Consider the following 15,232-nt stretch of genomic DNA (forward strand, 5'->3'; position numbering starts at 1 on the left):
ACACAGATTTCCCCATTAGTAATCCTTGCGTTCTCTGTACTTGTGATCTAGGAGTTGCAGCTCTGTCCCTCCCTTCTCTGAAGTGGCCTTTACAAAAGCAGAGAAGAGAATGAGAGAAATCGAGGAGAAGGAAAAAGGGCAAAATAAATAAGCCATGGGGCTGATTTGGAGGACTTGGGAGAAAAGCCAACAGTGTGGAAGGTAGTGGATTCTAAGCAGCTGAACCTAGAACGGAGAGGGCCATTTACAGAGCACATCTTTAGCTTCACCAGATTACACAGACATTTGTGTTCCAACTCTCTTTCCTCATTTCCTAAAACAGACTCTTCCTTTAGCATAACAAAGTTTTGTCCTGATTTGGAAGAGCATTGTTATTTCTGCAGTGAGCTCAACAGCCGTCCACTCCTCCTCACCTCCAAACCTTCTAAAAATGTAAAGCAGTTGATCCCCAAGTCACTGACTCACTTCAAGCTTCATTCTTTTTTTAGTCATGTTCAGCAACCAGACTTTCTGTAGCACTCCAGGAATACTATGGCTAATACACTTCTCCTTATTCTCAAATCTGTGTGCTAGCAGGTTAGAAAACGATGATGATCTGTGTATAACCAATTGTATTGCTCCACCTTTACCCTCTCCTTAATTCATTATTGTAGGAAATATGGAGAAAGGGGGCATGGGGAAGTTAATATCTGTTGGTTGATTTATTTATTTATTTTCTACAAGGCTGTCCATGATGTAATATGATTCTCTGCAGATCCCTTTTAGTATCAGTAGCTGGGAGAAGTATGTGGGCCATAACGATACAACATTCAGGTGTATTGTTAAACACTAATTTGGTCAGAAAATCGCCCCCCCCCCCCCCCCCCCCCCCCCCCCCCCCAAAATCTGTAAAAGGTTGTTCTGACAAGCACCTTCCTGGTTTCCACTAATCTACAGATGCGCTTCAGAGTCCTATACTGGTCATAAAATCGCTTTTGGGTGTGGGCCAAACTTCCTGGTTCAAGAAGAATGAAAAAGCTTAGACTATCTTCAAATGTGTTTGTTCTCACTAAGTGCATCGAAGGCTTCTACCTTGTTCTGGACCTCCCTACTCTAAATGTTGTATTATTAGAGTATTTCATGTCGAGTTCATCTCTCTTCTAACCAAGGCACCTCAGGAGATCCATCCCCTCAAGACATATCTCCATATTCTGAAATATTTTTATCAGCAACACTTTTTCCACCTCATTCAAAGGGAGTCCTCAAGATACAGAGAGTCTCCCACAGTGTAGCTCTGAATCCAACAAAAAACTTAGTAACTTATTCCCTTCATTAGGAACAATTGGAAAGGAATTCCCAGAGGCAAGCCTTTATGTGACGTATCCTGTGTCCTGCTGTTTACTGAGAAGCCTTCTTTAAGAGCAAGAGTTCAAATGAACTTTCTCACGGTTCTGGGGAAATGGCCATTTCAGGAAGCCTACAGCACCATTAAAAGGGGAACATAAAAACTTCTAGTTTGTCTGAGCAATCTTTGCCCTTGAGAAATGTCTCCATAAGATTCTGTAAAATGTTATTACTGTTCATAGGAAAATCATGTTATACCTGACTTCTGGGGAAGAATCAAGAAAGGGTTACCAAACCTCGAGTCCATCAGAATTTTTTTGGAGGAACAGATCTCTTGGTCTCAGCAGCATATATCCTAAGGTCAAACTTGTGCATTGACTGTTTTTTGCAGTAGAAGATTGGGAGTTCAACCACAAGGTCTTTAAGCTATTTGTGGCCAGATGGAGTCTTCTTTAAATTGAACTATCTGTGGCTAATCCCATCAGCCCAATACATATTTTCATGCTACACACACACTCTCTCTCTCTCCCCCTTCTGCACAGTTGACATTCATATAAACACAAGACAGAGAAACTCAGTGGTGGGCAGACCTGTGCGCTTATACATGATCTTGTCTGTCTTAATAGCCAAGTGGCCAGAAGGGTCAATCAGGAAAAGGCTTTAGTCATCCTGATTTCTTTTTTTCTACCTTGACTGGGGTCTTCCTGAATATTACATATGTTGGCAGAACCCTGTAGGTAGACTTTCCTGAGGATCAACGACCGTTCATAAAGTTCCTCTGAATAGTTCAGATCTCTACATGTATAACCTGGGATCCATACTTATAGTGTTTTTGAGCTATGGATGCTCTAAGTAACTGCTTGATTTCCTTTAACACTTTGAAAGAACTTCACTCAACTTCTCAGGACTGTTTGGAGAGGTTGTTTTCCTAGTGCTTCCTCAGGGGGATTAACCTGTTTTGGCTGACTTTTCAGATGAAATTCCAGATGACCTGTAAAGCTTCTGTAAATTCTAAGCTGGAATTTCAAGAGAATTCAAGTCTGTGTCGTAGAAACAATGTACACAAATTCTTCTATTTCCTACTTTGCATCCTCTTACATCTTGCTTCCTCAAAGCAGTTTCTTAGGACAGAGCTTCTGTGGGGCATTCAAAGCTAAAGAGAATATTTTGGGCTCTGTCAAAGACATCCTTTGAACAGAGGGCAGAAGCGTTAACCATATTTTGACCCTAAAGTCCCTTATATCCTGGGCCATTGTTTCAGCCAGGAGAGTGAGTATCTCTCTAGTAAGTGACCCTACATGCAGACAAGGTGGTTTTCAGACTTATTTCTGATTTTGCCCCTACAGAGACTATTTCTGCATAATTGGATGAGCACTCCAGTTTTACTAGATGCAAACATTCAAAAATAAGTTGGACCCCAAATCATGAGTTGCTTAAAAATCATGAGATTTAGTCTTTTTTTTAATTTTTTTTTAAGCCTTTAGAATTCATATCTTCAAGCTTTTCTCCCCAGCCATGAGGGCAAGATACTTTTTTTTTCTTTTGAAAGCAGAGATTCTTGCATAATCAAATGATTCCAAGAACAGAGGCTTTAAATAAAAAAACAAAAACCCACCAAGTATTGCTAGTCTCATGACAAAATCTTGAGAGATGGCAACACTTTAGATCGCTATCCTCTTTCATTGCTAAGCCTTCAAACAGGTTGGAATATCAACTTTGTAGACTGTGTGTGGTTAAGGGGTATAAAACTGTATTTGGTATAAAGCCATATGGTTTAAAAAAATTTCTGAAAAGAAATAGTGCTCACTCCACCAGTGACTTGCTGGCTTTGCAAGCAGGAAGCTACAGTGCTTCATATGACTAAACCAGTAGCCTTGAAAAGCCTTCTGTTCATCTTTTTGCCAAACTACTAAGACTTAATATTGGTCTCTTACCTGCTGTTTTCATATGCAGAATCTCCTAACCTTCTCTCAATTTTGTCTAATAAAACAAAAGCAAAGCTATATCACTTATAAATACAGTATATAAATGGTCTCACCATACATCAGATATGCTCTTGCTTTGATTGGGGAACAAGTAAAACACTCAGATGCAAGTGTATCTTCTGCTTCTGTCTTCCTCTTGTTAGAGCAACGGATCTCTAAAATGTACATCTCCCTCCATGTTTTTTTGGAAAGGAGTTTGTGTTCTTCTGGCCATTTCCCATAACTACTGCTTAGAGTGATGAATCCTACCATGGAGAAAGGATAAAACTAGTTTTCTTACCTGTCATTTCATGTTTTGTATATAGGATCTGCTACTCTGGCCAGACCCAGGATATTATGGGAGATTCTATTGATGACTGTTGAGCGGGCACTCGTCTGGGATGTGAGAGACCTAAGTTCAATTCACTGATCTGCCTGATGAGGTGAAGGAATTTGAATTAGGGTCGCCCACAATGGCTCTCCTCATCAGGCAGAGTGGAGAATGGAACTCGTTTCCCACATCCCACGTGAGTGCACCCTAACTACTGAGCTAAAACTTATGAGGGAGGCTCCTCTTCTGGCTGTTTTATGAATCCTTTCTTTTGCTTTTGTCAAAATGCCTGAAAGTCTAAACAATTTTTTGGGACAAAAATTTGGGTTTGACATTACTGCAATGTTTAGTCTGTGTGTTTGGTCAATATATTCATGAATAGTTCTGGTCAACCTGAAACTTCCTTTTTCATTGAATAAACTATTCATCTGAAAATTTGGCCCAGCTCTAATTTGAAAGCCACTGCATGGATCTCACACTCAGCTGTCTATATTCCAGTAGAAGAAGCTGGCAAGGAGAGGGGGAAGAGGAACTTTTTTTTGTATACCCTGATTCTAGGAACAGTGGAAGTAAGAGAATAGAACCTATTTGAAAAAGTTAAAATTAAGGTTAAAAAAACCACAGTGTATTCTCTCCTATGTGAATGTCTGTTTATGCAAAGCCGTCTTTAAGTTCTTTACAGGTAATACTATATCATGTGGTAAGCTGTAATATACTAGTTATCATGGGCCACAGAAAGTGACTGCATATAAATCAATGTCTGTTCTAAACCTGGTTTTGACATTCTCCTCTTTTCTCTCACAGAAACTTTTCTCTCAGATTGATATTTTGCATACTGATGCCCTGGTCCTTCAATCTGACTATATGGGCACAGGGTTCATCTCAGGACTTACGTGGGTGCAGGGCTTAACCCGAACATTTCAGATTGAGAATTTTTAGAAAGTTTGAGATTAATTGACCCAGCTCTTTCCAGTTATGATTCTTTCAAAATAAGTCATATTTCTCTCACTAACACTTGTTATATAAGAGGTTTTTTGACCGTTTATATCTAAAGTACATAGTCCTAAAGGCTTCAGACTTCATTTTTTAAGCCCAGTGAAAACTAATACATAGGCTTAATTTTTCCTTTTTTCAAGAAGTCCTAAATTCTTTAGGTTTTTTTTTCTCACTAGTATTACAAACTCTACACAATATTAGTGGAGTTTCTAAGCTATAATTAGTGGTATGGAGCTTACAAGCAGCCTGCAGATGTAAGCACTGTGTTGGCCTCTGTATACTTTACAAGGTTTGTGAATCAAAACCTATACAGCTTATACATGTCTTTACAGTGTTATGTTTCAAATTTCTGTAGAAGTGAAACACCAGAATACGAAAATGAAAACTAAGAAAAGTTTCAGACAAATACTTAATAAGGGATAGCTCAGTGGTTTGAGCATTGGCCTACTAAACCCAGGGTTGTGAGTTCAATCCTTGAGGGGGCCACTTAGGGATCTGGGGCAAAAATTGGTCCTGCTAGTGAAGGCAGGGGGCTGGACTTGATGACCTTTCAAGGTCCCTTCCAGTTCTAGGAGATTGGTATATCTCCAATTATTACCTTTATTACCTTATAAGGTCATTAATACATAGGTAGGGCCCTTTGTTTTCAGTTTTTATTTTATTTACATTTTTCTGGGAATTTACCAGAGTTTTTTAGCCAAAAAACAAGTAATAATTTTTCTGGGTAAATATTGGGGTTTATTTTGGTGGATGTAAAGACGAGGGGAAAGTATTCAATAGATAAATGCTTTGAATTCCATTCATCAATGTGGGTTGCTGCAGAACTAAAATAATGCCACCTCTGAGTTTAAGAAAACTATATATCTCCAATCTCCAAATAAAACTTTTCATTTGAATAAATAGTTTACTGTTGTAGACTTAGAACTATTAGCCTATAAATATTTACATTTAATAATTGGGCCACCCCATTTGCAGCGCATGCACTCAACTTCATCCTTTTTTCTCCTGTTTTTGTTTTTTGTTGTTTTTCTCCTGTTTTGTATTTAAACTTTTGAATATTGCCATGTGTTCTGAAACATATTCTGATACAGATTTTTGCTTTCTTCCCATTTTAGTGTGTCAAATATTTAAACTGTTATCTGCTAACAGCTTGAAATGTGTATGTGATGGGCATAAGATTCATCAGTACATTCAGATGTGTGCGCACTTCAGAGCTTGTGTGCGTGCCTGTTTCTTTAGAAAGTAGAGTGAAAATCGGGGAAAAAATGAATAATACTTTTTGTAAAACTTGGGAATTTTTTGGTAAAAATCTGTTTAAACTGAAAATGAAGTGCCTTTATATATAGGTTATAATGTGTGTTCAGGAAATTATTAAAATGATATTTAAAAAAAAACCCCAAAATCCTTGACATTGAGGAAATTAAGTTTTGCTTCCCTGCAATAGTCTTAACTCTGCCCCATTAACATTGACCATACTTCCCTATCAGATACTCAGGCATGCCACAAAAATACTGCATGTTGTCTTGCAAAAAATCCCATATACAACTCATGAACCAGAGGCCCTGCCTCTTATCTTCCTTTTTCATTATGGGCCAGAGAGCACCTTGTCACACATTTTGTACATTCCATATGCCTACCATAAAGTACACTATGTAGGTCTGATCCTGCAAGATGTTGAGTACCTACATCATCCCTCAAAGCCATGGCACTCGACACCTTCCAGGAGGCTTGCAGGATAGGACCATATAGATAGAGGTTCCAAATTAGCAAGATACTTAAGTACATGGTTAACTTTGAGCACATGAGTAATCCTATTGACTTTAACAGGACAACTCACGTTGTTGAAAGTTAAGTACATTCTTAAGGTTCTTGTTAAAATGGGCCAGAGCTTTGACTACATTTACTTCACCTTCCCAGTATTGGTCAGACTCCAATCTCTAGATGACTGGCCAGAGCTCACACTAGTATTTACACAGCTGGTCTGTAAAATCCTAATATTGCAGACACCCTTGCAATACTGCCCTGAAATCACCCAATGTCTGATAGGATAGGGGAGGATGGTTGCAGTCTATATCCTAGTGAAAATCTACAATGTTTTAATTCGTGTATTCCAAAGGAAAGTATAGGTAGGGGAAAGATTAAAGGGTGTGTGTGTGTGTGTGTGTGTGTATAAAAACATGGAACTCTGGATGGGCATTTTAAATCTGATGGCTATCTAAAATTTTCTTTACAATACTTTCAGGTCTTGAGTTTTTCCAGTTAGTAAACTCTCCCACAAAAAATACACTCTGTCCATTCATGTCATAAAATAACTTAAATCATCATCAGTCTCCAGACCCTCCTATGCCTACAAGAAAATATAAGTGTTGCAGCATATCTAGAAGACACAAATTCTGGCTGTATTGGATTAAAAAAGGAAGTGAATTCCATAATTGAGGACACCTCGTAAAAAGCTCCCTTTCATTTGTAGAAATGGTGCTCCAACTTGAGTACCTCTCTTCTTCTGTACTGCTGCAGTGGAAGACAAAGGTGCAGTACCTCAGATACCAAACCATTTAAGACTTAAAGCCTTGTTTTAAAAAAAGTCACCTTGAACTTCTCCCAGAAATTTATCAGGAAGCAGTGCTGCTCCTGGAAGTTTTGATGTTGTATGCTGCTACATTATGGCTGGCTCATCATACGGCCATCTGTATTGTGCACTAGCTCGAGTTTCTGAATAGTCTCTTTGCAACCCCCTGTAGTGCTCATGATACCAGTCTTGTCTCAAGGTGGTAAAGAAGTGAGTGATTATAGCAAGGTCTGTAACAGAAACAAAATCTCACTCTAACTAGATCCAGATTCTTGGGAAAGACCTGTTTAGCTACAGCTGTTAGTTAAAATTCCAAAAGCATCTCTGAATCATTCAGTTCCAAAAGTGAATTTTGGGGTACAAATGTGGATTCTCTCATCCAGGGGTACTATACTTATCTTTCAACTGCTGTCCCTAACCCACCATCGCTGCTCCAATCTTGTTTTAATTAATACTCATCAAGCTTGTCTTCCTCTGTTCTGTCTTCATAAAGACATTGAGTTTATTCATTTTGTTGCACCAGTGGATCTTATGTGATTGAAAAGGTGAGTATACTGAATTCAATGCAATCCATATTTCCTTACTAACTCTGATGGCCTCATGTACATGTTACACAGAAGAGGTGGCAAAACAGTTTCCTGTAAGAGCCTGTGTGTAGGATCTCTTAATACAGATTAATAGTTATCTAAAACCCAACTGACTTGGAACTAGGAAATTGGAGGACTTGAAAAATTGCCATTTAATCTGCTTCCACCTTTTTGCTGACCTTTCCAGAAAAATGGAAGGTTTTACATATGTTGGTAGTTGGCAAGATTTGATGACAAGCAATAGTTTCTGAAGCAAGAGCTCCATGGCAGGATGTCCTTTGTCCTTAAGGAAGTTTTTTCCCACATGGATATATTGATAGCCTCCAATTCAATATTGCCACACTGGCCTTCGCTAGTGAAGGGCGTACATCCAGTTTGCAGTGAGAGAGTTAGCAGATGCTATAGTGGAGGTGAAGAACTCTTCTTTGTCTCGTGCACTGTTCCTGCATGTGACTGCAAATACTCTATACATTTGCGATCAAATTCAGTCAGGGACTTCCAGTGCTGTAGCCATTCTGCTTGTCCTTTACCTTCCTCTGTAAACCATCATGACTTGTAAGGGTGACGTTAAGAGGACATTTACAGGTCACTATATCAATGATGGCGGACAAAAGGTTGTTATGTAGTCCCAACCCTTTGATAGTGGCCTGATGGCAAACAATACGTTACTTCAGAGCCATCTGGAACCTCAAGTTTCATGAGCCTCTAAGGCATGGACGACCACAACGTGCTCTCTGTCCTTATGGGAAAGATGTGTCCTGACCTCAAATCACAGAAGATAAAAGATCTGTCCTGATTAACATTTTCTTGCTCCATCTCCAGTCCCATTCCAAATACTTGACACCACAGTTTCTGGCTCTGTGAGCTGATCTGCAAACTAATTTTTACAGTGCCCTAGTTGTCATGGCACCTGACATCCATGAAAACTTGAACCTATGCAGAAGTCATTAACTTCAGTGAAGTTGCCAAACATTGTCAGCCTTGGTGCCTCAGCACAGTGAAGAATCTGATCGGTTCAGCAAAGGCCTCTTTGGTATTTCAGAGTGACCAGTGTATCAATATTAACCCCATTCCAAGACCTGAAAATCAGATGGACTCTTATAACTATCTTTAGGTCTGTAGACCTCCTACATGTGACTGTAGCTACAACAAGCACAGCCATACCTCCTGCCTGAGTTCCCTGTGTCTAGTGCTGCACAGTATACTTGGCTGAAGTCTGCACCAACAACTACAATGACATCTAGCCAGGTTTTGCTTATGTCTGCAAAGTTTGGTATAAGAACCTTAAATCTGAATTATAGTCTCATGTTCAAAACTTTTTGTTTTTGATAGCTTTAGTGTTCTAATACAGGGGTCCCCAACCCCCGGTCCGCGGCCCGGTACCGGTCCGCGGCCTCTTAGAAACTGGGCCGCGAACCGACCCAGTGGACCTCCCGCAGGCGTGCCTGCGGGAGGTCTACCCGAGCCGCGGGACGAGCGCTCCCTCCGCAGTCATGCCTGCGGGAGGTCCGCTGCTCCCGGGGCGCCGTTGGACCACCCGCAGGCATGACTGCGGACGGTTCGTTGGTCGCGCGGCTCAGCTGGCCCGCCCGCAGGCACGCCTGCGGGAGGTCCACCGGCTCCGGTTGAGCTGCCGCAGCCGTGCCTGCGGGCGGTCCAGCTGAGCCGCGCGACCAGCGAACCGTCCGCAGTCATGCCTGCGGCAGCTCAACCGGAGCCGGTGGAGCTCCCGCAGGCACGCCTGCGGGCGGTCCGGCTGAGCCGCGGGACGAGCGCTCCCGACCGGTCCCTGGTCCTGAAAAGGTTGGGGACCCCTGTTCTAATATATTAACTAAGTATAATTTGTAATTTTCCTTCTAGTCTAATCTTCTGTCTCTGAATTGGAAAATTTTCAGATTTATTTTTTTTCACTCCATCTCATACTGGACATATTTCAGATCTTATGCCAATATTTTCATATCACTTATTACTGCAGATCACCAGATTGAGGTAAAGTTTTGTGTACACCTGGCTTGGAGCAACTCTGTCCAATGTGCTGACAAATTTAACAGTTCCCTTTTAAACCCAAGGTTTTAACTCTTAAGTGGTTATAATTTACCTAGTCCTAATTTCAACAGTGCTGTAGATACGATGTGCAGTGCTTTCTGAGGCTGCAAGACATGCACGTTCTAATGTTGATTAATTACATTTGTCAAAACATAATTCATTATTCTCCTCATAATCAAATCTTCTAACTCCAGGTTAAATAAAGAATTGGAATCTGCTACCATGGAAAGCAGACCTGCATAATAACTTACATGGCCACTAACTCTTAGTTCAGGGGTTCTCAAACTGGGGGTCGGGACCCTTTAGAGTCATGAGGTTATTACATAGGGGGGGGGTCGCAAGCTATCAGCCTCTACCCCAAACCCTGCTTTGCCTCCAGCATTTATAATGGTATTACATATATAAAAAGTGTTTTTTAATTTATAAAGGGGGTCGCACTCAGAGGCTTGCTATGTGAAAGGGGTCACCAGTACAAAAGTTTGAGAATCTCTGTCTTAGTGGCTTATTTCACTTAACAACATGATTTTCACAAAGTCCTGTGTAGCAATTGTAGGGAAAACTGCAGTCCTCTGGCTCAGCTCAACAATTAAATAAAATCCTAAAGAAAAAAACACCTTAGTTTAACAAGATGAAGCGTATGTAAAGAACTAAAAACTTGGTGGTTGTTTTTTTTAACCTAACCAAGAACATTTAGGGTTCTTTACTTCTCCACAAACATTTTAAAATGTTAAATTTAAACATACTTTTCACTGATGTGAGCTATTGGAGACTGTTCTCTTAAATGTTTACCTTTGTGAATAATTTATAATGCCAGTAGTTTCTGAACCTCTGGCAATACATTAGGTATTTTGTTAAAGTGAAATTGTCTTTGACAATTGGAGTCAAGTATCAGGTGACTTTCAAATTTCCCCCTGCTATTAATACAGTGCTTATTTAAAAAAATGCTTTAAACTCATTTTTATTATTTTATTTTGGTTGTAAAATCACTGTTAAACCAGAGCAGTGACTTCTTTCCAGTCTCTGACAATGTTCAGGTCTCTCCATGCATACCGACAGTTGCATGCTTGAGGTCACAATTTAGCAGGATGGCCACTGCCAACAAGTGGCTTAGAAATTACAAATTATTGTTTCTTCTCAGTTACTTTTCATAGTTTGATTAAATATTTCTCATTGTTGTCTTAGGCTGTTGATTTAAGGAAAATTCTACACATTTTGTTTTTTTTGAAATGTTATGTGATATAGTAAAATAAATAAAGATGTTGGTAACCTAATTTTGTTGAGTCTTAAGTATTTTCACATGAGAGAAAAAAAATCAGACATCTTTGCAGAATCTCATTTTGCATAATGACATGGTGTTTTGGGTAACGCTTTGTTCTTTCTCTTACTATGAACTGATTGGGTTATGTTTATCTTGCTTTGTCTTGCCTCCTTACAAACTCATAGGCAGCTGATTTCATTAGAACTTTATGCTTTATTGTAGCTGACTTTCAAATTAGAAACAGAATTTAACTGCTAGCTGAGTGTACCCTTGTGGGCACGTTTTAAAAGAATTCTCTGCTCCTTGCAGGTTTTTTTCTCCATAACATATAATGGGCAGTGGCTCAATCCATTTCATTTTCTACCGCATCCCTTTTGCCTCTTTCCCTTCCCACCGCATCCCTTTTAATACTACTTTAGATGAGAAAAAAAAACAACTAAGGGGCTAGAGCTTTTTTGTTTTTAATTTTATTTTTATTTCTTTTTTATTTCTCAGTCTTAAGACGTGCACTTAGACCGCTGGTCTTCACTCATCACCAAAATCTCTTGAGGGAGAGGGAGATTTCATCCAGACTTTTTATATAACCTGTCCAGTTCTAAACAACGCTTGTCTGTAAGAAAGCTTAGATTGCAGCAATTTAAAGGATGATTAAGACTAAGTTATTTATCTCCTAGTGTGGACCAGCAACTGTCACTGCAGATTATCTGCAGAAAGAACAGGAGTACTTGTGGCACTTTAGAGACTAACAAATTTATTTCAGCATGAGCTTTCGTGAGCTACAGCTCACTTCTTCGGATGCATAGAATGGAACACACAGACAGGAGATATTTATACATACAGAGAACATGAAAAGGTGGAAGTATGCATACCAACAGGAAGAGTCTAATCAATTGAGATGAACTATCATCAGCAGGAGAAAAAAAACTTTTGAAGTGATAATTAAGATGACTATTACCCAGTTAGCTGAGAACAGTGGTGCAGTGACTTGGACCTTTTTAAATTGTTTAGCTAAATACTGGATGTCTATTACTTCAGTCATTTTTCATGAACTTTGGTTTTAGTGAGCATGTTTTAAACTAGGGTGGGAGATGATGGTTCTCAGGTCTTACAGCACAAATAGGATCTGACTTAATGTTAGTCATTTTTCTGCTTTATTTCTTCTGACACCTGTATGCTGTAATCATTCCAAATGCCACATTGTTTCTGTAGCAAAACTGAAATAACCTGCAGCAATACTAAAATCTTATCTGAAGGTCCATAAAGAAAAATGGTTCACTTTCCAATATTTTACAATTTAAAAAATCATTCACACTCCACTTATAGTAATATTTCTCCTACAGATTAAGCTCTACCTCTTCTCCCACTCCACCCCCAAATAATCATTTTTGTCTATTTTCAGAGGATGGACCTTGGAGAATGTCTGAAGGTGCATGACCTGGCATTAAGAGCAGATTATGAAATTGCATCCAAAGAACAAGACTTTTTCTTTGAGCTTGATGTATGTTTTTTGCCTTAAAATACACTATTCTCTCTACAAACTGGTTATGCACATACAATAGATGTAACATGCTAAGTATATAGAGAAAATATAAACCTTCTCCACAAAGCTATAGATTTGGAGGGTGGGGCTCTTGCATGATTATCTAGATACTATAATAATGGGAGCATATAAATAGCTAAGCATCTAGTCTGTGGCTAGAGCTGAGTATTATGTCTGTGGCTAGGCAGTTAAATCTTCATATCTGTTATCCCCATAACTCTGAATGTCATCCAACTGTTGCCATCAACTCCTGTCTCAAACTAATTGTGGTTTGTTACAATGCAAATTACTCATGAGGGAATTTTGCACCCCAAAAAAAAAAAAAAAAAATATGTGCACAATATTTTAAAATTCTGAATATTTTATTTTTCAAAGTAACATAATATAATCATGCCAGTTTCAATTATTTTGGTAATTTATTTAAAAATACCTGTCCACAAATATGTCTGTAACAATACAGACAATTAAAAAGATTCAGGAAATGTTTTTTTGACAAATAGGTTCCTTACTAGCCATATAGTAGAACCTCAGAATTATAAATACCAGAGTTATGAACTGACCGGTCATCTACACATCTCATTTGGAACTGGAAGTACACAATAAGGCAGCAGAAGAGGTACCCCCTTCCACCCCCTCCCTCCCCCACCCCCAGGCAAACAGGATAGCCTTGTGTTAAATGTGTAAACTACTAAAAAAAGGGGGCGGGGGAGTTAAAAAAAAAAAAAAAAAAGATTTGACAAGGTAAGAAAACCATTTCTGTGCTTGTTTCATTTAAATTAAGATGGTAAAAGAAGCATTTTTCTTCTGCACAGTGTAGTTTCAAAGCTGTATTAATTCAGCATTCAGTTGTAAACTTTTGAAAGAACAGCCATAATGTTTTGTTCAGAGTTACAAGCATTTCAGAGTTGCAAGCAATCTCCATTCCTGAGAGAACTCTGAGGTTCTACTGTATTAATATAGAACTTTGAGTAGTAATTCATTTAAACTACACTACAGAAATGTATTTCCTGCACCCATCAGAAGCAGTGCGAAAGCTTGAGGGAGTCAGGGATAACGGTGGAACTGAGGGAGAGGGACATAATTGCTGGGAAGGAGCCTGGGAATGAACCTGGAAGGTTGTTGGATGTAGGTGGGAGAAGTATGGAATAGTTGTTTTTTGGGGGGAATGTCGGGGAGAGTGATAAGGAGTTGGGGAGCCTCCCCCATGCAGACCCTGGCTGACCCCTAGCCTCTCCCATTCAGTCAGGCACATCTGTCCCTGTGTGTCCCTTCATACTCTGATTCAGCCCCCACCCCCGTTTGTCTCCCCCCTCCTTCCAGTGTCCGTTCTGAATCCCAGTCTGTGACCTGCCCCATGTGCCTCCGCTCTGTCTTTCCCTTCCCCCATATGTGCTTCCTCCACCTGGCTCTGCGAGCAGGGTGTGGTGAGGAACGCAGCCTCTGCCCTCTCTTTGCTCGGGTGTTAGGGCTAGTGAGTGGCTGCCCTCTATTTTGGCACCACAGCAGCCCCTGGCAGGCAAAGGGCATAACTGTAGCACCTCCTCGGCAGAATGTATTTTCTGCAGAGAGAAAAAAAAAATGTGGCGGGGAGGGACATGAATTCTGTGCATGCACAGTGACGCAGAATTCCTTCAGAATGTATGTTTTGAAGAGAGGCTTTAGTATGCTATCCGTATCCACAGAATTAAAAGTATATTTCTGTTTTGCATCTGGGTTAACAGATTATATACCATGGCGGTCATCTGTGCTTTGAATAGTCACATTTAGAGCTCCTAAGGCCTTATATTCACTAGTAATAAAGATATATATTTTTAATCCATGTTCATTAACTCTCATTTAGAATCCCAATGATGAAACATTTTTAGTTTTAACCCATATTGGCTGGTTGAGGTAAACTCTAGGCTGCTCTCTAAGGATTTGAACACTGGTTAAAAATGATCTTTTTCTTAGTGAAGAGAACCTAAAAGGAGTTTATTAGGTAATTCCCACACATTCTCAAATATGGCTTTGTCCGGATTTTTTTGTCTGGGTGGCTTTGCTTGTTCTTTCTGGCAGTAATAATCTTTTGATGTTTTAGGCAATGGATCACCTGCAGTCATTCATTGCCGACTGTGACAGAAGAACTGAAGTGGCTAAGAAAAGACTAGCAGAAACCCAAGAAGAGATCAGTGCTGAAGTTGCAGCTAAAGTAAGCATTTAAAACTGGTGTCTGACATGCTGCAAAGCCCTGTTGGACTGCTTAAGAGAATACTTAAAATTGGGCTGATTTTCCTCTCTCAGAAAGTAACCATTTCTTATTTAGCACAAGTACACCTGGGATGAATTCAAATGAGACTACCCAGAAGTGAAATTCAAACCATTTTCATAAAGAAGAAAGTTTAGGCTTTGACAGGCCACCCGAACTGAGCATTTTTGTTTGTGAGAGAGATTCCATCTCCTCCCTGAATCTGTCCCTAAAATCATTGTTTCCCAAACTTTTTACTAAGGCAGCCCACCCAACAGCATTTTTTTTGCAACCCATTGTTACATATATGCACCCTCAACCCTGGTACCACAACCCTAATCCTGGCCTGGAGCATGTGGGAGTTTAGAGTGGTGGTTCCCAAACTTTTAAGGGT

General features: G+C 39.7%; 1 protein-coding gene across 4 annotated transcripts in view; it reads left to right on the forward strand.

Annotated features, from left to right (window-relative positions):
* LOC123346082 (putative RNA-binding protein Luc7-like 2) overlaps positions 1–15,232 on the forward strand; it is a 54,666-nt gene that overhangs the window by 15,148 nt on the left and 24,286 nt on the right. For all 4 annotated transcript variants that reach the window (XM_044983295.1, XM_044983312.1, XM_044983286.1 and 1 more), the window contains 2 exons: positions 12,474–12,572; positions 14,692–14,802. In XM_044983295.1, the coding sequence (XP_044839230.1) occupies positions 12,474–12,572; positions 14,692–14,802 (210 nt within the window). The remainder of the gene's footprint in view (positions 1–12,473; positions 12,573–14,691; positions 14,803–15,232) is intronic.

Source organism: Mauremys mutica, chromosome 1 (assembly GCF_020497125.1).
Source record: "Mauremys mutica isolate MM-2020 ecotype Southern chromosome 1, ASM2049712v1, whole genome shotgun sequence".
In the NCBI taxonomy this organism is placed as follows: domain Eukaryota; kingdom Metazoa; phylum Chordata; order Testudines; family Geoemydidae; genus Mauremys; species Mauremys mutica.